Consider the following 25191-nt stretch of genomic DNA (forward strand, 5'->3'; position numbering starts at 1 on the left):
AAAAGAAACTGATGAAGTGCAGTGTATTGGGTCGGCCGCTTCGTAAACCATAATTATGGTGTATGCAAAAACGGATCACCTCATCCATTTGGAATAAAAATGGGATTATCACTTGGCAAATTTGTTCTATACAGGACTGCAAAATATCTTGCCCATCTCTACTCTTTGGCATGGCAGGGGTTTAACAATGAAATATAAAAGAATGCAGAGCCCAGATTATCTTTTATTTACAGAAGTGATAAATTAACCACTGGAAAGATAAAACCTGCCCAAGCAACCATTTCTCCTCACTGACCTCATGCTTAGGCACTGCTTGGAATGAAATCAGCTTTGGAAAAAAAAGTCATCCATAATTGAAAACAAATGGTGACAACACACAAAAAAGATAAACCAAATAAATGACTCGTAGTTTCAAGACAGTTTCTTAAACTCCATAAAAGCCGGAATCTTTCCTAAACAGGGAGCCAGCATCTAGTGACACACTCACCACCACTTGCCAGATTACTGTCACATGTCCATCACACATCAACCAGTGGATTTGTTTGTTAAAAGAAAAAAAATAATAATAATAGGAATACTGTGCTGCTTTTAGCTGTGCAAACTACAACAAAATAGATTTCACTATAAAGTCCACAGTACATCATACAAAACACACAGTTAAGGACCATGGAAACACACATCATTATGAGTCACATCACCACTTCCATGAAATGACAGCAGGCTTTGGGAGACACATGGATGTCATGACTTCAGGTACTCAGTGTTTGCTTGTGTGCTTACGTTCAGGAGGTACTTCGGGGATAAACAATAAACAGCTACCTGAGTTATAGAAGTAGTGCTTTAAAACAAAGATTATTTGGTGATACCACTCACGTTGGGGGCAGAGAGGGGAACCACACAAAGAATAAAAGCACCTCATGCTTTCTCAAGGATGCTGACTAGACAGTTTGCAGAAATAGAAAAAAACAGCTTGCATCATGGATTCTAACCAAAAGACAATCTGATTTCTTTTCTAATTTTTGATGAGCACCTTGCTAACACAAATGAGAACTCAAAACCACCTGGCTCATTAGGAAACAACTTACTTTGCACAAACAGATGTGGCCAAATGAAGAAAGAAAAAATAAAATAAAATTTAAAAAAGCTTTTAATCACTGGAAAAAACCTCCAAAAGCATTCAAATCCCATTTTCAACTATGACTCATTTACCACTACCCCATTATTATTTCTAGTTCCATTCAGTTAATGATCTGTTGCCTTTCACATCATAGCAGAACAAGCACAGAAATTCTATACTTTTGCCTTGGCAGTATTTTGCACCCATTTTTGGATGACTACCGAACTGAACAGTAACACTGAGTTTGGCTCGATAAATTCTTACACAGCTGAAATGTTTGCCAAAAAACCACGCAAACTCATGTTTACTCACCAATCAAATCAAGAACTGAATCTGCAGAAACAGAGAAAAGAAGCTGTGTAAGAAACTGCCATCTTACCACCTTCTCCTTGCAAGTTCTTGCCATAGCAAGAGTGAGATATTTAAGTCTAGGTCAAGAGATTACTTTCATGTCAGACTCATCTGTCATCAATCCACTCACCTATTTTTTAGCCTTCATCTCTGCGACTAGAAACTGGAAAGCAGGACCCCAGTACACTCAACATACCGATCTCTACCTGAGGCTGCAAAGAGCCTAAGACTATATCCATGAGTACAACACACCAGACATTCTCAAGTGACAATGACATTATTGGAATATCTAGAAAGCTACAGACAAGGTGAGAAGCTGATCACTTCCCAGACAACTGCAGAATGAAGGAAAGAGGGCTACAACCAAAAGATTTGGTATGAGATCGGGCTCAGGTTCTACAATTCCTGGGTGAGAAGTGGAGCACAGCCCATCCACTGCTGTGTTCTCCTACAGCTGGCCAATGCAAGATAGTTTCTGAGATGCCAGCTGGAAATTTCAGGCTTTACACATGAGCAAGAAAGATACTGTATGTCAACAACTCTGTTTACTGCATTATCTTGCACCACTCTTGGGACAGATGGAAAGTAATTCCCTTTCTTACTGGGAACAGAACTACGTTGCACCATCTTTCATTTCTCCAGGATAAAGATTATGTAGGTGATTACTGCAAAACAGCAGATGCATAGCAAAGTTTTGGGGCATCAAAAGCGATTAGAGACCTCACACCATTGAAGAAATACAGCGAAAAGCAAACCAACTAACATCACATTTTGTAAAAAAAAGTTTTTTTCAGAGAAGTTCTATAAACATGAGCACAGAAGGTTTGGCACAAACCATCTTGCTGTCATCACCTCAATGATGCTGTTGGACAATTCTAAGGGTAACTGCAGCTCTTGAGTTTAGGAAATTTGCCATAATCCTGCCTTGTATGTGGCTACCCATTTTATGGACAAAAATTTCATTTTCCCTGTGAAAAGACTACTCAGATAAAGAAGAAACTGTGACCCTGATTCTAGCAGCATTTTTATCTAACCTCCTAAAGTGAATACTAATCTGAAAGGTTTTGCAGTTGCCATGAGCATGTTTGGTTTTCCGGTTGTTTTTTGATTTCTTTGTTGTTTTGGTTTTTTTTTATTTAGGGGAGGTAAAAAAAAACAAAACCCAAATAAATAAATAAAATTAATTTGATATGCAACTTACTTAGACAATAAGTACAGAATTCCATAAACATACTTCCCATTGTGCCACTTTAAGAAAATAATCAGGTGGTCCAAACAAAGCACAGTCTTGAACATCACTAGCAAAGAAAAGGTAATTAGAGAAGAAAGTGACCAAGCACCATAATAATCCAGCCACATTTTACAGAATTTGGTAACATTCAATCTTTTCAGTACTTAGGTAAAAAAAAAAAAAAAAAAATTTCTTTAAAGTACTTTAAATTTATTAGTCAGTTTTGTTAAAAGAGAAGGCAGTTTCTATTCTTCTCTTCAATATCTGAGAGATACAGACCAACAGTAAGACAGTTAGGAGAGCTCTTAAAACAGCAATACATAATTCCACCCTGTATCAACAAAAGCAACAAATTACACCCAAGGAGACTGGTTCAGAAAAGCAACTAAACACCTTAAGTACCATCACCACCAAGTGATAGATTATATTTATGCACAGTCATAGTGCGGTAGATTGCTGCCACCTTTTGGTTACAGTTTGCTATGAAATTACATTTGTACTCAAAGTGCACATCTAGAAATCCATACCATGACACGCGAGATCCCAACATCTCTGAGAACAGCAGGGTGGGACGGGAACATCATCTATTCTTTCTGTAAACCATGCAGTGTGTGGCTCCGTGTCTTGGCATCTACTTACCATTTTCCAGCTTAAAATACCCTTCCTATCTTCTTCTATTGCTAAAATCAGCTCCCATTGGAATGTGTGTAATGGTTACTAAATTATTAAATACCTTCTAAGATTAAAATTAACAAACATATTAGCCAAAGGGGGCGGGGGGGGTGGGGGGGGAGAGAGAGAGAGAACTCCAAGGAGATAAATCCATCAGAAACTACAATGGTAGTTTGTACAGCTTCTAGTAGATTACCCAGATGAGATATTAGCCAAGATAGTTTTGTTTTGCACTTTTCCTCCACAACAATTCACTTCTGAACTGAATAAATGCAGTTTATTTTAAGACAGAGGCCACCTTTCACCCCAAAAACAACTCTCTGAAATTTTTACAGCATACACTCAACTTTTATCCTCACCTGTTCATTTGAAAAGCTATTACTAACTAGTTAACAAGAAGTAAAACATGAAAAAAATTACTGTCACCAGAGATTTGACCTATGCAGCCTATGTTACAACTTGAGAGACCATGTATACAATGTGTAAGCAAGGAAATTGAGACAGTTTTACCCATGAGGAAGGTACTTCCTGAGATCTGACTGTAACATAAACCCTCAGCCTTCAAATCAATTGCAAACTCTCAACAACTGTAGAGGGAACAGCTACGACGAAGCTAATAGATGAGAACACGACGATTAAAAATACCCTTCATATCTCCTGCCCTCCTTTCTGAAGGCTACACAACCCAACCCAACGTTATCTGAATGGAGGCAGCACATTTAACTGGTCAGTGAGGACATGAAATTCACGGCTGACTGCACAGCACAAAAGGCAGCAATACCATATGATGGCTCCGAGGATGGAGGCAGAGCAAAAATTTTAATAAATAATTACACATGAACTTGCTCACTGTCAGCAGAACATCTCCTGACATCCTTTTATGTTTCTCCACCTCCCCAGCTGTTTAAAAAGAAAGAATCCAGCTGCAGGCAACTGCTAATTAAATACTTCAGCTTTCAGCTACAGTTGCTGTATGCACATCTGCTGTGCAATAAACAGTGTTTTAAGTGTGATTGACATTATTTTCCATGCTCTAGGAGAGAATATTTATGACATGAAGAAAGAAAAAGCAAGCAGGGTCCAAGCCCCTGCCTCATATTCACTAAAAAGTAAAAGGTGCAAGGTGTTTAAAATGCCTTTATTACTTAAAGGCAGTTTTTAATCTCACATCCCAATGCTTTGCTCCCAAAACAACATATTTACTATTTTTTTGGCCTTGAAATTATGTAAATCCAAACATATATTTCAGTGCCTAGACATATTTAAGGAGCTCATGTTCAGCATTTTGGCTTAAATGAATCATAAGCAACATCATGTTCCATTCCCCCTGATTTCACAATTTGGGTTTCAAACAACAGAGTTGAACAGAGGTAGACAAGTCAAATATCTGTAATGAAGTCCTTCTAAAGTCAACAAGGCATTGGTCGGACTCCATATGCCTGTACAAATCTCACCGAGCTACATGAGCTTTGGCACAACATGGGTGGAACAAGGCAAAAAACATGACTGAGTAATGACTGAGACAAAGGAGATCTCTGAGTTTGGTCAGTGGCATTAAACCTCCAGTACTATTACAGAACTAGCTTTTTATTAGAGAAGGAGGAACATTTCCTTTTAGATTCACCTATCTCCCTAATACAGTAAACATCCTTATAAATACAATGCAAATATACACTTCCAAGTTTAAAAACAAAACAAAACCAACCAAAACCATAAACCATCACTGACTGCATTTTCTTGCTTCCCTCTGTCAGTCAGAAGGGCTACCGACTGTCTCAAATTAGAAGCAGTTCTTTACAGTAAATATATTGAGAGGATCTTATATCCTCCACTAAGACTACAAACACAAGCAAAATAGAAAGATGAAAGGATGTTAAAATTTCACAAAACTTTTGAATAGCACCCAGCAGACAGAACTCAAAACTTCTGTAAGCAAGCCAACCTGAGGGCATGCTGATCAGCAATTATCTCTCACCTGGGACAAAGTAAACAGATTTATCATACTACTTAGTACTCTACTACCAAGGAGGATTTACACAGTGAAAAGGGACATTTTTTAATTAGTTTAAAAAAAAAAAAAGTCATATAAATTACAGTGCATTAATCTTCACTAACAACTGAAAGAGTTGAATTTAACCATAACTGGCCATCATCCAAGAGCTCACTTATTCTCTGCCATCAACACGGGATTTACACAGTGAAAAGGGACATTTTTTTAATTAGTTAAAAAAAAGTCATATAAATGACAGTGCATTAGTCTTCACTAACAACTGCAAGAGTTGAATTTACCCATAACTGGCCATCAGCCAAGAGCTCACTTATTCTCTGCCATCAACACAATTTTATTCTCTTTACACTTAAAACTACATTTCTCTATTCTGCTCTAAGTTACATTGTGACATCAAAGACATCTTGATTTTAGCTTTAGAAAAGAATGGGATATGGAAGTGCAAGTATGTATATAGGAGAGAAGGGGAAATAAATATGAGAAACTTGATGTACAGCTGAGAGCAAAACAGCACTGGACTAGAGTAACAGGCTAGACTAGAACATTGCTTTTCTTTTTTCCTTAAAATACTGGAAAACAGAGAAGAAAATGTAGCATAGAACCTTAGAAGAGATACTTAGATCACAGTTCTTTCCAGAACTAGAGCTGAGCACAGTCTCAATCTTCAACAGCTACCAAACTCCCAGGCAGCATTTCCTTCTTCCCCTCTTGTTCCAAGTCTGCATTAAGGACAACATCCACTGCTGGTCTAAGTGACTCTATTAGCTCCAACAGAACAGCTCAGCACCATGAGCCTCGTGGATATCAATAGATAACTCCCAATTCTGCTATCACCCCTGAAAACTGATGGTAGATGCTACATATTGGAGTTGGTATATCTTTTTAAATTTTAAAAATTACAGATAAAAGTACTTTAAGATGAGGTTACAAGACAAGCTTTCAAAAACTAGTGCACAGAAGAATTATGGGTACATGAGGAACTCTACTTTGGTCCACCTCCATACTTGTACTACTCTGTGCTACAATATAGTGTAAATGGATTAGCATGAAAAGTATTGGACAGAAAACATAGGCAAATTGGTTAAATTTTAAGGATTACAAAGCATTAGGAGGCAGACAACAGTATTCGAACTACACATCTCACTAATATGAAGAAAAATACAAAGCAATTATTACAGAGGAGTTTGATAAAGCTACATCAAAACCCAAACATACATACTCTGTAGACCACTCTGCTGAGTATTGTATACTGTAGCATCAAAACTAAGACACACGGACATATAGCTGGGTGACAGGTTTTCACTCTAAGGATAGTTGCTGTTACACAGCAGGAAAGCAAATTCTCAGTAATACCATTTCCAGTCAAAATCAAAAAAGAAAAATACAGGTTGCTGCACTGGTCTAGGTTCATCACCACAGTTTCTTACCTGGAAAAAGTAAATTCACAGCTGCCAGTCTCCTGGAACCAATGTTCTGCTTTAAACACAAAACATTAACCTCTGTTCTCATTTCCCACTCCAGGAGATAACGTGAGATTTGCCAGCATACCTAAATCTATTTGTTTTTTTCTAGTTTGTCAGCTATATTCAGTGAAACACAACAGAATAGATGGTTGGAAAAAAAGAAAAAAAATCTTCCAGGAGTATGAAGTTTTATTGTTGGTCAGGTTTTAGTTCATCCTACATTAGAAAAAATATTGTAATAGGGATTGCAATAATTAAGACATCAGCACTGTAATATTTCTTCTCATAAATACACTTTGAGAGATTCACCTCTAGTATTTACACATAGAATCAGAATGGTTTGGGTGGGAAGGGACCTTTAAAGCTCATCTAGTCCAACCCCACTGCAGTGAGCAGGGACATCTTCAACTAGATCAGGTTGCTCAGAGCCCCATTCAGCCTGACCTTGAATGTTTCCAGGGATGTGGCATTTATCACCTCTCTGGGCAACCTGTGCTGGTGTTTCACCATCCTTACTGTAAATAAATAAATAAATAAATAAATAAATCTTTCTTGTACCTCATCTAAATCTCCCCTCTTTTAGTTTAAAACCATTACCCCTTGTCCTGTTGCTACAGGCCTGGCTAAAAAGTTTGTCCCAAAAATATTTGCCTTTAGTACACATTATTATCTAGAAGTTAAATTTCTTTCTTTAGTTAAGACATGCATAATAAAATACCAAAAATCCGACACAAATTATTGGTCTGTATGTATTCCTCTTAAATGAACTTCAGACAAGTTCATACTGCAGTGAATGCAACAGTCATATATGATGGAACAAGTTACTCATATTCTGGCTTTTCTTTCACATCATGTACATAGTAAATAAACCACAGACATCGAGTCATCGCAGCACAGCCAAGGCAAGACGGTAACAATTCATAACCCATAGGTTTGGCAAACAATTTTTGGTCACAATTTTGAATAGAAGCAGGAAACAGACTTACCCCATCAAGCATGTTTTGTTCTTCTCATACAAGCAGTAGAAGACTACAGCTGTGTTAATGGAAGTATTCATTCTTTTAGTCTCAATTTGGTTTATATAATTGCAAGCACACAGAATTTTAGAAAAAGAGACCTTATTGAAAAGGCATGGACAAGTGGATATTCTTGATTTTTAAGATATTTTTTTCCATTGTATTGATCAAAACAGTAGTGCAGGTGTGGCTTTTTCCCCCATCAAAATATGTATTTCAGAAATTTTTATTAGAAGTTGAAACAACATTGTTTATCAAAGAGTATTCGTTGCTTGGAATAAGTAAACACCATGGTAACTAACAGATCTAAGAGCATCTTAACTTGACCAAGAAAATCTGTATTTTATTAGGATCATCTCTTGCTCCAAGGGAGCATCTGGTTCAATCTCCTGCTCAGTGCAACATTAACAACACTGAATCCAGACCAGGTTGCTCAGGGCTTTGTCTGGATCTTGAAAACCATCAAGAAAAGAGATTTCTGGGATCTCTGGGAGTAATCTGTTCCAGGGCTTGACTATCCTTATAGTGAAAAAAAATCTCCCATTTCAATTTATAACCACTGACTCTCACCCTCCTGCTGTGCAGTGTTAAGTGAGTTTGGCTCCACCTTCTTGGTAACAACTTAGGTACTGGAAGGCAGCTGTGAGGTTCCCTCAAAAGCCTTCTCTTTTCCAAGCTGAACTTGTCCAGCTCCCTCAGCCTCTCTTCATGGAGTACACAATCCAGTGTATTTTGCCATGATTTAACTGTAAAATTAGTCATTTTCTTTTGCTCACCTTCTTTCAGGTGTGAAAGATAATACAGAACCTCTAAACAAAAAAGTATAAATTCAGGATATTTATTTAGTTACTCACTAAAGCAGTCTGGAAGCAGACTGCAGTGAAGCGTAAAATAACGATAGGTTTGTCCTGGTGACATATCTCTACAAAGACAATTAACACTTCAGCCAGGAAATAATGCATTTTGTAGGTTTTTGTAAAAATCTAATTAAAAAAAAAATGTTCTTGAGAAAGACAGGAATAAACCTCTGCATGTTACCTCCTGAAAGAAAGCACACGGAACTCCTCAAAAGGGGGAGGGTCAATTATTTCATTAATACTTTTCAAGAATAACAGTAAAAGCACTAAGATGTTTTGTTTGTTTGGTTGGTTTTTTTATCACAAAGTGATCAATGTCTCCCAGCACACTGTGCCAGTTCCATGTATCTGGTACTCCAACAAAACTGAAATTCATCCAGGGACACATGCTAAAACTGTGGCAGAGTTTCAGAGAGTCACGAGACTGTCATTTGAAATACAAAACATCACCAAGAAATCACATAATTTGTAGAATACAAACAAGTTTCAAGCATAAATAGTTTAAGCAACTCACTTTGACAACTTCAAGGTAAAAAACAGACAAAAGTCCACTTACCTTTTGACTACAGAAAGATTAATTAATTCCAACGTATCCATTTGTTCACAGATGTTTTGAATTTAAACTTATTTTTCCTTCCAAGGCAGAAGTTGTACCATGAGAACCTCAGATACTACTTTTCTCAAACCCAAGCAAAGAAAGTCACAGTTTACATGAACAATACATGACCTGAATCCATGAATTCCCCATTTTCTAGATGTATGTGTGTTACTGCTTACAGAGGAAATAAAGAGAGAGTGACATTTTTATATTTATCTTTGAAAACGTAATTGAAATCTTACAATTTTAAAGCTAATGAGGTTTGTTTGCTTTGTTTTATTAGAAAAAATACTCAGGCAAGGTCTACAATCATCTGTCAATTATAAATGACTTACAAGAAACTCATGAAGCAATAAAATTAAAAAAATACAAATACAAACTATATCTGAAACACTTCTATTTGGCAATTTTATAACAAATTCAAAAAAAAAAAGAAACAAAGATTACGGATTACTTTATAGGTACAGAAAAAGCAGTAGGTGAAGTGCTCAAGCAAAAATAAAAAACCAAAAAACACTGCATTTTTTTCAAAAATAAAGTCACATCACTACAGATTTTATGAATAATACCCTTATTAAACAACCATTCCAGAACATCTTATATTAGTGGTGCTTTTAATCTGCACTTCATTTTGTTTGATAAGATTTTTTTTTTGTGTATATAAGTAACATTTTTAGCCCAATGGAGCTAAGCAAGACTCTCGTGTCAGTACCAATGCAGAATACATTTGTATTATATTAGGATATGCTCACTTCTGCAACCAAAGGGTTACTTTAAGTTTTATTCTATTTAATAAAAATTTAGTGTAAAAACTGCTGGTTATTAGTTTCACTGTAGTAAATTCCTCCACAATAAGGAGGACTAACTCTGCAGTTTGACTGCATATATCCATACAAATTTTACATATTAGTTCCTTCCAACAGTAAGGAAAAAACTAATTTCATGTTCACTATTAGAAAGGAGCGCCATGAATTAATTATGGGTACTATTCATCCCTCTAAGATTTCTGGGAAGGATGTTCAATGTATTTTTGTTCTTACAACAGATATTAACAGTAGTATATAGTCCCTTAGGTATGTAAAAGAAGGTTTTTTTATTGTTAAGGAAGGTGCTTTTTTTAAACAATTCTTCTGGCAGCACTAGTGAATTACAATATCCTTCAATATTATTTCTACCGTAATATATACATTTTAACTTTCATGCCTCTAGAAAAACATCTACAGTACATTTCATAATATAAAAATATATTACAAATCTGCTGAAATATTTACAAGCAATGTCCTATTATCTATATGCAACATTTTTGTCTCCATACAAAGACTAACAGGTTAGACACATCTCTATTTGTCAGTTAAAAAAATCCATGGCTTCTTGCTTATTAAGCAAGAAAATGATTTTACTTTCTTTTTCAAAGCCAACTTTGGTGCATAAAGGATTGAATTTCTAGATTATTTTTTTAAAAAATACCATTTTCTTTACATCTAGAAAACATCAGGCCAAATAAAAAAGTATACTTTACAAGTGAATGGGGATCCTAAAGGGTCAAAAAAGTAAAATAAAACACCAATAACACTAACTGCTTAAGTAGAGGTTTTTCAAAAACCGTCCATTGATACGGATCACATAAAAGCAGATCTCATTAACATACTATACTACTCCTGAAAAAGGGGTCAGACAAACTGCAACACTCTTAACATCTTCAAACCGTACTATATGTATTCATAGTTGACTGGAAAAGACAAGCATTCCATCAACATTTGTTTAAACATTATAATCCAACATATTTTAGGGATCTGCAAAAGGACACGAGATTACAAATGACGAATGATTACTATCCACCATACTCAAAGGGCAACAGTACAATCCCTTGGTACCTGTTCTATTGTCTGGCATGTGTTATATTTAGTTAACACTGACAAGAAGCTTTATAGCTTGTTAACAGTTCTCCTGGGAATTGTGAGTAAATGGTGATGGTTACTTTTTCTTTTCATCAAATATAAACTACTGTATTCACTAAAGAAAAAAGCAGCTTAACGAAGCAAGCATGCAAAGCATTTTAGTTGTTCCACTAAGTTGCCAGAAGAGTGTTCGCTCAGTCTCCCACTGTACCATTCCATGAAAATGTGGATATACAGTAATATATTAATATATTCCACGGAAGCATCAACTTCATTCACAGAATGTTTACACTAAGCATAAATATTTATCTAAGGAAAAAAAAAAAAAAAAAAAAAGATGGGATTTGACTAATGTGCAACTTTATTTCTAAATCCATTGTCAGTGACTAAGACTGCAGGTGTCCCCACTTGCTTGGTTTTTACCTCTTCAACCTCTTCTGGGGCATTGTTCTGTAAAAGAAGATAGTATAGTTTTACACAAAGACCCTGAGATGTAAATTTGAGTCAGCTAAAGTATACTATGAAATCATGATTATATAAAAAAAAAATCTACTTTTATTTAATCTGATTAAAACTGAAAGCCATTTTAGATGATTCCATGGTAGATCAGTTATTTCAAACCTGTTGGAGTCATCATTTTAGCGTGATATTAATAGCTGTCACTGAATTCCCTTAACCACTTTTTTCCCCTTGCAAAGTTTTGATGTTCAACTTTATTTCTTTGACCTCCCGCAGTTGGTCCCCAAGTTGGTTTTTATCACACACTCATCTATACTGCTAAAAATTTAGTACAACATTATGTAAGGGGACTTTAATTTTATTTGGGAGAGTTCATTTTCCTTCAAGGATTTAATCCCAAAGATCACTACATTTTTATTTTAAAAGGTTATTTTTTGCTTTTCAAATCAAAACTAATCTATCAAGTTCTGCAGAGGTAATCAATACAAAAGATGATTAACATCTAAATTAGATTCTAAAACAGTCTCTGTGTTAAGCAGTTTTAAAACACACAATCCAATTTCCTCATAACATTTTTATGATTTACTGCTAACAACAGTAATTCATATACTGAAGTAAGTATTTTAAATACTTACATTTGCAAAGATAGCAGATATAGTATGATGATTTATATTCATATTGCAAATCAAGTTTTCATTAATTTGATTAGTGAAATATACTGAATATTAAAGGTGAACTGAAAGGCTTATCGCGTATCAAGACCTCAGATTAGTGTTCTAGTTACTCCTTTAGACACTAGGTCACTGGATATTAAGGAAGAAACACAGGAACACTGAACTTCTGTTACAGCAGAAATTTTTTTTTTTCTTTTTCAACCCATTTTTATTAATTTGTAATATAAGCTCATAAATATATATAAATTTTTACATTCAAAAACTTAAGAGTGAATTAAGCATTTCAGATTACCTTTAAAAATCGTACACACACAGAACTGTGGGTACTGACAATTATGTGAGCACACTAATAAAGGGGTGGGGGGGGAAATCAGGAAATTATTAGAAACAAGATGGATTAGAAGCCAATCTGAAGTCCTAAAAACACAAATGTGAATGCAGCTTAAAGACAAGTAACATGTACTGTCCCCTTCTGTCCCCCTCTAAAGAATCTTGTATTAAAAAATAACAGTACTTGTATACAAGTACAGATTTCAAGGTAATACTGCATGTATTACAGTTGAATATAAAATATGTAAAGATAAATTTGGACTTTAAAAAAATTGGTATACAAACCAGTATGTGATCTTAACAGAAGTGATCTTTCAGGATTCCACTGTATGTACCTCCTTTACTAGAATTTCTGTACACCAAGCACAAAAAAGTAAAATACACTTGGTAAATACACACATTCCCCGTTTCTCAGTAACTAGAGTTCAGTTCAAGAAGTTAAGTAATTCTGAAATAACTTAAGACCTCAGAACTTAACTCCTGGACGCTGACAGGATCAAAGCTCCCTGGGTCTGGTGTATAATGTATTAGTAATCCTGATTTTCCAACGTCAAAAAGTTAAGTGAGGCTTAAGACTATATTTAAGTAAAGAAAGTTCCAAAATCAGGACGTTACCTGTATATGTTTGGGTCCAGAAGCAAGGCAGTATCTTTTGGTAGTTTTGATAAATGAACTACTTTAGTTTTTAACTGATGTCGCTCACTTTCATTTACCCACACATCAGGCAGACTATGAATAAATAAATAAAATAAAAATATTCAAAAAAGATCAACCGTTTTTCTTACCATAAAATTATGCGGTAAACTAGTACATATGAAGCGTTTTTAAAGTAATCTTCACATTTCACTGGTTAAAAAGCATCTTCACTGGAGTGAGGAAAAGACAGCCAGTCTTTACACATTATACTTCAAAGTTTTTCAAGTTCTCAGTGTGAAAAAGATACTAAACAGAATTTAGATTATTCCAAATGAATACTAAAACAAACATACAATGATAATGGCACTTACATTCTCCATTTTAACAATTTAATGTGAAAATGGGAAGCAGGGGAAAAAAAACAGATCTTTGAAAATACTTTATTTTACTGGGCATAAAATTCTTTGATGTTGTCAAAACAGTAACTAATGGCCAGAATATAATGCAGGCACTGAGCTTCAAGTTACACTAATTTGCTTGCTCCGGGTTCAAAGCTTTCAATGTCAAAATGCTCCAGATTTGCTGAAGTTTATGATTATCTTCTGAGGAAATCCAGGCAATCAACCACAAAATATTTTGGCTATGTAACAGTTCTCATTATGAGATGGTCTTTACACATTAAAAGGGAATTGTTGTTTCAATACCACTTGCAGCAAAACTTGGGGAAGAGGGCTGGAGATAATCTACATTTTGTACTTTAATTCTTTGAAACCTAACATGCATACTTTAGAGTGGCTTATTGCATTAAAGTGTTTTGGTTTTTTGGGGTTTTTTTTAACATGACCTAGGAGCCAAAAAATAATTTAAGGTTGGGGAAAAAACAGTTTGAGTTTGTAATTAAGAATTCCAAAATTTCAAAACAAGTTTCAAACTGAGAAACATTTAAGACTATCTAAATGCAATTGTTCTTTCTTCGACTAAAGCTATACGCAATTTTACAGACTTTTGCAAATTATTAAGCTGAATCTCTATTATTCAGCAATGAAAGTTAGCTGTAACTCATTTTATTGGGTAAGTCATCCAAAAAGATGAAATGAAACAGAGAACTACTATCCCAGTAGGAAAATGAGTTTCTCCAATGATACCTTCCCCTTTTCAGATGAAGGTGGAAGAAAAGAGGGGAAAAAAAGCAGGGGGAAGAAGGGGAACCACCCAGGAGGCAATCCATTAAGGTTTAATATAGATCATGAAAGTTGAAAAAAATACCTTGAGACTTTTTTTTAAATAAAGTCAAAATCAGGTTGGGGTTTTTTTTTGTTGTTGGTTTTTTTGTTTGTTTGTTTTGGGTTTTTTTTTACAAGCAACATTTGGAAGACATTTTTAGTAGAAGTTAGATGCTGACGATGCAAAACAATACAGACAGCAAATAAGAAGACTTTTCATGTGCAACGACTATTTGAAATATATATAAAGACAACAACTCAGTAAGTTAAGCAGTATTGGCACAAAGGATAAATTCCTGCTTTAAAAAAAAAAACTTGTAAAGTTATTTCCTTCTTGTATAGGAAATGGGTTAAAGACCAGCATTTACTTTTCCTGAAAAAATACTTAATGTACAGAGAACCTAGAGCAGTTTAACAGTTTCTCAAGATGACTCAGAGTAGAAAGGTTAAATCATTACTAGCTCCATCTGAAAGGCTGATTAACAGCTCAGCACAACTGCATTCACCTCTTCTGAAGTGTGAGTACATTCACTGTGTAAGACAGATGGATGACATGAGCCATGTACCTTGCATTTGATGTTCTTAACTGTAATAATCAAGATGAAATTGAATCTACTGAATACTCAATAATTCAAAACTACATCATTCAGTGCAGGAAATATACCCTCTACCTAACCCAACCAAGATGCAAGAAGTATCAACAGAAAACACATTATTTCTTTGGCCTGACCAACCAAATCTACATTCTATTTGGGATGTCTTAATATTACTGAATAACTTGTCTTCCCCAGTGCAGAGATTCTAATACTGTATTCGTCTGCATGAGCAAAAAACTCATTCAACTCTGTATTAGAAAAAAAAAAAAAAAAAGCACTTTGATTTTTTTTTTTATTTACTCTTCATGTTCCCAGAGTGTTATATGCTTTTTTGATCTTAAAATGCAATTAACTGTCTTTACATGTAATATTTAATAAGAGTAATTTCAGAATGGTGTTATATATAGTACTACCAGCTGTCCTAAAAGGAATAAAAAACCCTACACTTTCTACTACGATATTTTAGTTATTCTAGCCTAAGTTGAATTGAAATTTGCAGCCTAGAAGTGCCACAATGAACAGCACATGCTACAGACATGAAAGTTGCACAAAAATGCCTTCTTACCTTCAAAAGGTAAGAACTTTGCTGCAGGTAACTTATCAGCAACTCTAGTTCTCTGCAAATAAATGTATAATAAATTCATACTCCCAAGTTCACACTACTGTACATGACTAATTTGGGACACTACAAAACTGAGTAATTTAAACCACTTCACCAAAGCAAAGGTAAATTCCTGTTATGCTAAGGCTTTGCATCACCATCCCACTCAATCACTTAAAAGCAGCACTGAATCTAAAAGACCTCTTTGTTCTAAAAGCTAATTGCATGAACTATGATGATTTCATCTGAAATTTAGATATACTTACCTAATGAATTCTACCAATTTAGAGATATTTTCCTGGTAAAACTGAAGTTCCTTTTAAGAAAGAACCTCTAAACCTGCAAGTCCTACCTAATTATGCAGTTATTCATCTTAGTGTGAACTAAATGTCTCAGTAACTTCCATTATAATGTGAACTAAACATCCCAGTAACTTCATCCATTATGCAGGACCATGGATCCAGGAATTGGTATGTAGGAGTATGGATCCAAGAAATAAATCCTATTATAATTATTCTTACCTTCAAAAGGGAAAGTAGTTAATCGCCTTGAAACTTGTAAGAAAACATGGAGCATACAGCTACTGCCTCTTCTAAAACTACTCTGCCTACTGCTCTCCTACAGCATAGTAGAAACCAAACAGTTACTCTACTTTTCCATATAATTAAGATTAAAATAATTGCATATAAATTATTTTCTGTGTCAGAAGAAAGAGATGAGATCTCAGCTATTTCAAAGAAGCAGATAGATTACTTCTAAAGTACATTTACTACTTCTAAGTCCCAAGCCCAACAGAGGGCAGTACCTTTGTCCTGCATTACACACAAGGCTACTCATTTGGAACAAGACAGAACTTTGAAAAAACAAGAGATAAAAAGCAGCCAAACATGCTGGAACAGTATTCCAAGCATCAGTGGGAGAATCCAAAGAAGCAGGAATATGAGATGGTTACCTTAAAGGGCCAACTGTGGTTATTAAGCTGTTAAATTGTGGCACCTAGGCAGAGATTCTTGTAGTTCTACTGTGACACCGATGATTGTGTATTTTTCGGGTATTAAAAGTATTTTATATATTATTATAAAAGTATTTTAGGATCATGATGAATCAGTGGGTAAAACAAAACTTTCTCCACAATAAATTTCCTATGTACATGGCTGGCAAAACCAACCTGAACTCCATTCAATAATTAGAGGACCTTGCTACTAATACCCATAGTGACAAAATTCATCAAAAATTTTTCAAATTCATTGAATTTGAAGCTTCAAATTTACCTGAACCACATCAGATTCTAAAGACTTGAAAGCTAAAGTCAATTAAAGCATTGCTTATTTTTTAAAAACCTTCTAAGTTACTTCTCAAAAAAACATTTTTAAAACATTAACTTTAATTGAAATATTCAAAGACATAATTTAGTGACAGACAGTTCATTTACCCCACTATAAATCCTTCCCAATTTAAATCCTTTATCATATCACTAGCAATACTCACATGTCCTCTGGTGTCCAATGAAGCAAGAGTTTTATTTTCCCAGAATCTTCTTTTCTTTTAGCTATTACCTGATAATAATTACATAAATCATAATTAAAACAAAAATCTGCAGATTTTTTGCTCAAAAACTGTTGTTCTTCATGTTCAACTGGACTTTCATAAAAGGCAAGTTGTTTTACTCTTTGAAAGCTGTATTAAGTCTATATACAGGTAGAATGTACTCATCACTACTCAAGCCATTCTTGGCTAGGTTTAATATTTTCTTTTAACATTTGTCTACTGAATGGTCCCTGAAAACAAACCCAAAAAAAATACATCCTGTAAGTCGTCGTCTTTCTTTTAAAAGAGTTCGAATTTTTAAGCAGCTATTCCAGAAGCTTTGAAGAACATACATTCCTTTACACATATGCTCATGTTGTTCCACAAAATGTCTATAGAAGACATGAGAAACTGATGCAGTTTATATATAGCTCAACTATAGGATGGCATAAGAATAAAATCTTCTCTCACAAATGCTTTGACGCACTGTATGTATAACTTCCTAGGTAACCTTTACTCGTTCCTTTTCAACACCTTAATCAGTACTGAACAAGACAACGACAAAGGCTACTTGGAAGAAGCTCACAGAGATTGTTTAATGCATACATAACAGGGCTCCTTAAATCTGTAGGGAATACACTTGCTACTATTGTTATATGAATGATAAATCAAATGACATGTCAAAGACCTGTCAACCATTAATAGATTTTATGGAGAACATATGAACTCCACTGGTAAGGTCCCAGACAAGAAGAGAGCTCATTTCTCATACCAGTTCACAATAGACCAGCACTTAAGATACTCTCACAGAGAAAAAAAGCTAGGTTCTGGACCCTGAAACTAGACTCCTGCCTTTAGCCAAGATAAAGTTAGAAATACACAGAAAGCATAAAAAAAGAAATCTATTTTTTGTACATTTATGTACAAATATATTCCTTAACACTGGCATTCAAAAGGTATCCCAAAAATGTACAGTATCAAGGAAAACAGGGAAAAAGCAGTTTGCTTCCTCTTCTACCAATTTATCCTCAGCTTTTCCTTTACTACACGTCAAAAGAGTTTATACAGATTTTCCTATTTGCTTCAAACACCAGTTCTCCCACCTTCTGCACCTCTGAGCATAAACTGCTTATTAAATCTTTGAAAGATTCCATACAAAGCCACTGCAGATACTGTAAGCTCCAAAAAGTTTACTAGAGAAACTTTAAAGAACAGAAATACAGTAGAGTTGTAAGTGATCTTTATGAAAAAAGGATAAACTAAAATGTAACATACAGAATTTAAATATTGAAGTTCATAATCTGCATCAATCAAAGCAATTTCTGACAACTGAGTATCACGGTAAATGAAACTTAGCCATGACAAATTTGTTTAAACTTTTGTTTTTACAACTATGCAGTGATCCTCTAAACAAAAAAGATGCAGAGAAAAATGTCCATGGATTTAAGAGCCAGGTTATTAATACAGATATATTTGAGATATCTAAAGGTATCTATATGCTTGTAGGTGAGAACTGGAATACTGGGTTTGTGTGGCCAGGTTTTGGTAGCAGGGGTGCTACAGGGGTGGCTTCTGTGAGAAGCTGCTAGAAGCTTCCCCTCTGTCCAACAGAGCCAATGACAGCTGGCTCCAAAATGGACCTGCCACTGGCCAAGGCCAAGACCATCAGCAATGGTGGCAGCGCCTCCAGAATAACATATTCAAGAAGGGGAAAAATTGCTGTGCAACACCAGCCAGAAGAGAGGAGTGAGAACATGTGACAGCAACAACTCTGCAGAACCAAGGTCAGGGAAGAAAACTTTTCAGAGCTGAAAAGCTTAGAGGGGACATTTTAAAATGTTAGCATTTGGTCACAGTAAAGTAGTAACATCCAAGTCAGAAGAAAGTTAATCACCACAAACAGCTTTTCATTCTATCTAAAACTTGAGGAATATGAAGTGGGGTATCATACAAAATACAGAAGTCACAGATGAATATTATATCTAAAGACCAGTTAAAGCTGGAGTTGCTGTACTTCTATCACATGATCCATAGCACTGCTTCTTTACGGCATAATACATGGTGATTCCAGAACCTCATAGATCTCCCTGAGAACCACCCAGCAGCTAGAACAAGTCCAGAGAAGGGCCACCAGGATGATCCGAGGGCTGGAGCACCTCCCCTATGAAGACAGGCTGAAAGAGTGGGGCTGTTCAGCCTGGAGAAGAGAAGGCTCAGGGCAGATCTTATAGCACCTTCCAATACCTGAAGGGGGCCTACAAGAAAGCTGGGGAAGGACTTTTCATAAGGGCAGTTAATGACAAAACAAGGGGAAATGGGTTTAAGCTGAAAGAGGGGAGGTTTAGATTAGATATTAAGAAGAAGTTCTTCACTGTGAGGGTGGTCAGACACTGGAACAAGTTGCCCAAGGAAGCTGTGGATGCCCCCTCCCTGGAATTGTTTAAGGCCAGGCTGGATGAGGCTTTGAGCAACCTGGTCTAGTGGAAGGTGTCCCTGCTGATGGGAAGGGGGTTGGAACTAGATGATCTTTAAGGTCCCTTCCAACCCAAACCATTCTATGATTCTATGATCTCCATTCTCCAACAAGAAAAAAAAAATGTACAGGCAAACTCTGACATTAACAATTTCTTGTTTTCAGGAATACTCAGTACAAAATTTAAGACTCTGCTGTCTTACCATCGCTACACTGAAAACAGAGATATCTGTAAAACCTCAAAAGATGAAACACTGATGTGCAAAAGAGTCGGGGTATAAAATTTAGGGCAATTCAAGTACTGCCTGAATTATACCACTGCAAGCAGCATTCTATTATTCCAGAGCCCTAGTAACATCTTCATCCAATTGGTGCTAAACTAAGGGACTGAACCAGCTTACACACACACACACACACACACACACACACAAAAGGAAATTTAATAGGAGGATAAAGTAACTTTTAGCAGTAGGAAATAATAAAAAATAATAACAAAAGAGCTAATCACATCTAATACATGAAAGCTATAGGTAGGATGCTTCTGCACAGAGAGATATACTCGTATACTTCCCCCTCTACTCTGCCCTGGTGAGGCCACATCTGGAATACTGTGTCCAGTTCTGGGCCCCACAGTTCAAGAAGGACAGGGAACTGCTTGAGAGAGTCCAGCACAGAGCCACCAAGATGATTAAGGGAGTGGAGCATCTCCCTTCTGAGGAAAGGCTGAGGGAGCTGGGGCTCTTTAGCTTGGAGGAGACTGAGGGGTGACCTCATTAATGTTTACGAATGGGTTAAGGGCGAATGGCAGGAAGATGGAGCCAGGCTCTTCTCAGTGATGCCCAATGATAGGACAAGGGGCAATGGGTGTGAGCTGGAACACAGGAGGTTCTGCTTAAACTTGAGAAAAAACTTCTTTAGGGTGAGGATGATGGAGCACTGGGACAGGCTGCCCAGGGAGCTTGTGGAGTCTCCTTCTCTGGAGACATTCAAGACCTGCCTGGACACCTTCCTGTGTGATCTCATTTAGGTTCCTGCTCTGGCAGGGGGATTGGACTGGATGATCTTTTGAGGTCCCTCCCAATCCCCAACATTCTGTGATTCTGTGATTCTGTATCCAGTGTGAATTTTGCAGACTTTTTCCCTGTATCGTTGGCTTAGCTTGTCCTTACTAAATAATCAATACTCAAAACCTGAGCAATTCACTTGTTTTTGACTGGAATGAAAGAGCCTCTCTCCACAGAGGGAACAAGCCTATTTTTGTTTACTATTAAAGTAGTATGTTAGCTTTCTGTTTGGAGACAACAGAAATCTGGCATCTGTACCTGTCATTGCTTTTTTCCCCCCACATATATTGTGTAATTGTCAAATTTAAAGTAGTTTTTATAAAAGGTGTAAGAAGTATCCACTTTTATCACAATTAGTGCAATGAAAATCCTAGGCAGGCTAGAGCCAGAAACACAACTATGATGCAGACAAATGCAAAATTGCAAAAATCTTGCAAAAAAGTAACTGAAAAAAATTATTTCTATTTTGACACTAGTAATCAGAGCTTTATGGTCAAGTCTACAAAAGTTACAACTGACACAGAAGAAATCTAGCATGTCTGCAATAATGAAGCTCTGAAGACTTAAAAATCGTTCTGTAAAGAACTTAAGTCTATTTAAGTTTTTAATTTAAAAATATAATTCAGCCAGTAGATGCATGTTCACAGCTTTATCTGAAAAATCTCTTACTATATTCTCTAAGTTTTTAGCACTGTCCCAGAAACAAAAGGGAAATTTTATTTGAATTTATCTCTTTGAAAGAAACATGCATCAAAGTTCTCTCAAATCAGAAATGGAGTTCTGCTGACCTCTTCTGGAAAAAGGAAAAAAATTCACCCTATAAATTGTTATGCATCTTCTTTTTATTCACTTACTGTACTTCAAAGTTTTAAGATTTTCACATGAAACTAGTATCAATACGTGTAACTGCTGAACTAAAACATCTCAAAAAGTGAAAAAAGTGAAGAACACTTTAGTATTCAAATATTTTAGAGAATTAATTCTATCCATTTCAAAAAGCTAGGAGGCGAGTGGGCAGAGGACAGGGTAACCTACAAGCTGCATTTTTTTAATCTTTTAATCTGCTCTTTATGTTAAAAGAAAATGCTTTTTCCATCTGACAAGTCAGAGAATCAAAGTAGCAACAATTTTACTCCAATAAAATAACTAAGCAGAAAGAAAAATTCATAATGAAGTCAAAGGTGAATTCTGAATGGCAAAAACATTTCTTCAAAAAGGTTTTATTGATGACTGCATTCTACAGCTTTCCATTTCTATAAATGGAAAGGATGGGAATAAAAAAACCCCAAAAATATATATAGTAAAAAAATAAAAGTTCCTTTTGATAGGAGATGAAAGGTATCTACACTGCTTAGAAATTCTTCACACTCGTAATTCTTCACTAGGATACCCATCTTGTAAAATACTGCATTGTGCTGACATTCTTAAGCTGCATAAAAAAAAATTAAAGCTACATTATTTATGTCAGTTTTCAGATAGCAAGACAATTTTATTGTCATATTTTTCACCTTTCAAATGAATGCCCCTGACAGTTACACATTTTCTTCTTCATCGGAAAGTGGACCATACAAACCATATTATGCTATTTAGCCATTATGCTATTTGTCCTTGCTTGTAAGTCATGCAAAATAACTTACATCTGAGGTGACCATAAGCTCAGTATAAGAGTGTACATCCACAAGATTGCTTCTATTCTACCTTTTCTTCTTAAAGCAGATTTTAGGCTGAGTCTTACCAATACAGCTGATGTCCAGCACAAGCCCACAGAACTGTAGCAGCATGCTAAAATAGGGTAGCAAAGTGCAGCATAGGGGTGGAACCTTACAACAGTTCTCCCACTGGTGCCACCTCTCCCACAACTGAGGTCTAACCAATTTCAGGTCTAATCACCCCCCTACCATCTTGAGTGACACATGCACAGAGAAGCTAAAAGGATTTTCACCACTTCCTCCAAGTTAGTTTGAAGCAGTTTTAGAACACATTCCTCCCTCTAATTCCATCTCCTTATGAATTATTCCAATAGCCAGAGGTGAGCTTCCACACCAGAGTGTTCTGTCTGGATAACCCTTCCGATTAGAGCAAGCTATGAATTGGAAGAGAATCTGCTTTTCTTACAGCATTGTAAAATCCATGTTAGCCAGGAAAACTCAAATGAGATTTAAACACAGTAACAGTTAAGCCACCTGCAAACCTCCACTTGCAGCTGGTGCTCGTTGCACATAAAGTTCAGGAGAAATCATTTGGGAACAATTTCTAATACAGGCCACAAATATTTATGACAATCATCAGTCTTGTCAAACAGGAAGAAATAAGTTTCATGCACATAAAATCATCTTTTATTTATGGAAAGTGACTGGCACTTCAATAGTTTCAATCATGTATTGAGGTTAAGCCATAGCTGAAGACGCAGCACCCAGCATTCCTTCCCTACTTCATCTTGCACCTAGTCTGGCAATTTACAAAGCACCTTCACCTCATTTTGTTCCAAATCTTAATTCTTTTCCTCAGCTAAGTCTCTACTTTTTATGTGCACATATCTTCCAATTTGGTTAAGAAAACATGAGTTTATATAGCTTTCTGAACTTCTGATCCCTATACCCCAATTCACTACTTTTTCTCCCCATTTTAAACTTTTCTAAATTAATACTGGTCTATCCTACCCAAAATACAATTGAGATTAACAAAATAGGATATGAAAATAGGACTGAAGGCCAGCTCCCCACTTGGTACTTGCCTCCTTCTAGCAATTCACTGACATTTTGCTGGTAATTTTATTAAAGGAAGAAGAAAAGAGGAGACAACAATAGATTTATTAGGGATTATATCTTTTAAACTGAAAAAAGGAATAAACGAATTTCAAATCAGCATCTTTAAATATTCAATTACACAGTTACCCTCAAAATATTCCTTTGGATAAATTAGCACTGTCACTCACTATTATGGAAATGCCACCTGAATTGCATTCTTATTTAGAAGATACAATCAAATTTTTCTGTAACACATACTTGCTGCTAAGTATTTCCCCAAGCGTATTAGACAGGAAATGTTGCAAGCTATTCAATTCATGAGCTAGAACAACTACTAACATTACTTTTTAAAAAGTAAAAAAAAAAAAATTAATAGAAATGGACAAATCAACAATGTTGATTGTTGATATTACAATCACTATTGTGATGTGTATTACAATCACTATAAGCAATACTCACTATTGCTTATTTCTGATTAAATGCCTACAGCCAGAAGAGGAAAACAGAAATCTGTTTATTAGTATTAGATTTTTCAAACACATAGGTAAACAAACAGAATGCATACTTACAGTACTATGAAATACAACACTGTGGCCTTTTCCTAAACTTTCTATATGTGCTGAGAGGTTAAAGCAGATGGCTCGATGTCTTATAGCATCCAGTGTTTGCGCATCAAAGAAGTCATGAGGTCTTGCTAGAAAAAAAAGGAAGAGAGATCCTCAGTGTTCAACACATAGAAAGCATTCAAACAATTCAGGCATGTGAATAAGTCTGAAGTGTCATTAGTAAATCATTTATCATTATTGCAGTAGCACTACTTTGTCGAAGAGTTGTAAATATTAATTTAACTGAGAGGAAGAAATGACTCCAAGAGAGGCACGATTCATTTGTTTGGTCAAAACATTGTCAAAATAACTCTTTCATCGACAAGGACTAACTGAATTATAGTTGCTTTTTTTTTTAAAAAAAAAAAAAGGTTTTTTTTTTTAAAAAAAGGTTTCAACTGAATTCTATTCCTTCTTAATCTTCAAAATTAAGAATTCATTAATTTTGCTGAGTACCTCTGGGAACATCCATTGCTATCATGTTTAAAAAAAAAAAAAAAAAAAGTCCCAGTACAAAGAAACTAAACCCAGAACTAATTAATAAATGCGAGTTCTAATTTAATGCAAAAATAGCCCAGTTAGGTTGTGATGTTTATGAGAACTTAACTGATCAAGTCACTCTTACAGCACAGTCAATCGTTCCAATATTACTGCTATGACTTTTTAAAAAATAGTATTGAAGTACTTCAAAACATGACAGTGCATACAATCAAGATCTTCAAGGCAGAATTCTATCTGTATCTTATTTCTTAACTTTATTAAAAACAACCTGCTCTGATCTAATTTATAATCGCTAAAAAACCCAGCTATTTCCAGCAAATACAGGGATGCTGCAAAGACACCAACAATGGCACTGAAAACAAAACTTCTTGGTACTACAACAGAATATAAAGCAAAGGATTAAGTAAGGATTCTTGTGAATATACAGAAAAATACTGGATCATCAAGAAATTTTGATCTCTAAGGAGTAATAATGCTGAACAGTCACATGAAAAACTCCATGCTGCTAGACATACATCTTTATGTACAAGGAGTCATTCCATTT

General features: G+C 35.5%; 1 protein-coding gene across 1 annotated transcript in view; it reads right to left on the reverse strand.

Moving 5' to 3' along the window:
- Positions 1-11074: 11074 nt before the first annotated feature.
- Positions 11075-25191, reverse strand: part of AEBP2 (AE binding protein 2) — a 30551-nt gene continuing 16434 nt past the window's right edge. The window contains exons 4-7 of the mRNA XM_010174417.1: positions 24111-24235; positions 17219-17286; positions 13290-13403; positions 11075-11661 (exon numbers count right to left, since the gene is read on the reverse strand). Of these exons, the coding sequence (XP_010172719.1) occupies positions 11631-11661; positions 13290-13403; positions 17219-17286; positions 24111-24235 (338 nt within the window). The 3' untranslated portion in view covers positions 11075-11630. The remainder of the gene's footprint in view (positions 11662-13289; positions 13404-17218; positions 17287-24110; positions 24236-25191) is intronic.

This window comes from Antrostomus carolinensis, unplaced genomic scaffold (genome assembly GCF_000700745.2).
Source record: "Antrostomus carolinensis isolate BGI_N321 unplaced genomic scaffold, ASM70074v2 scaffold14688, whole genome shotgun sequence".
NCBI lineage: Eukaryota > Metazoa > Chordata > Aves > Caprimulgiformes > Caprimulgidae > Antrostomus > Antrostomus carolinensis.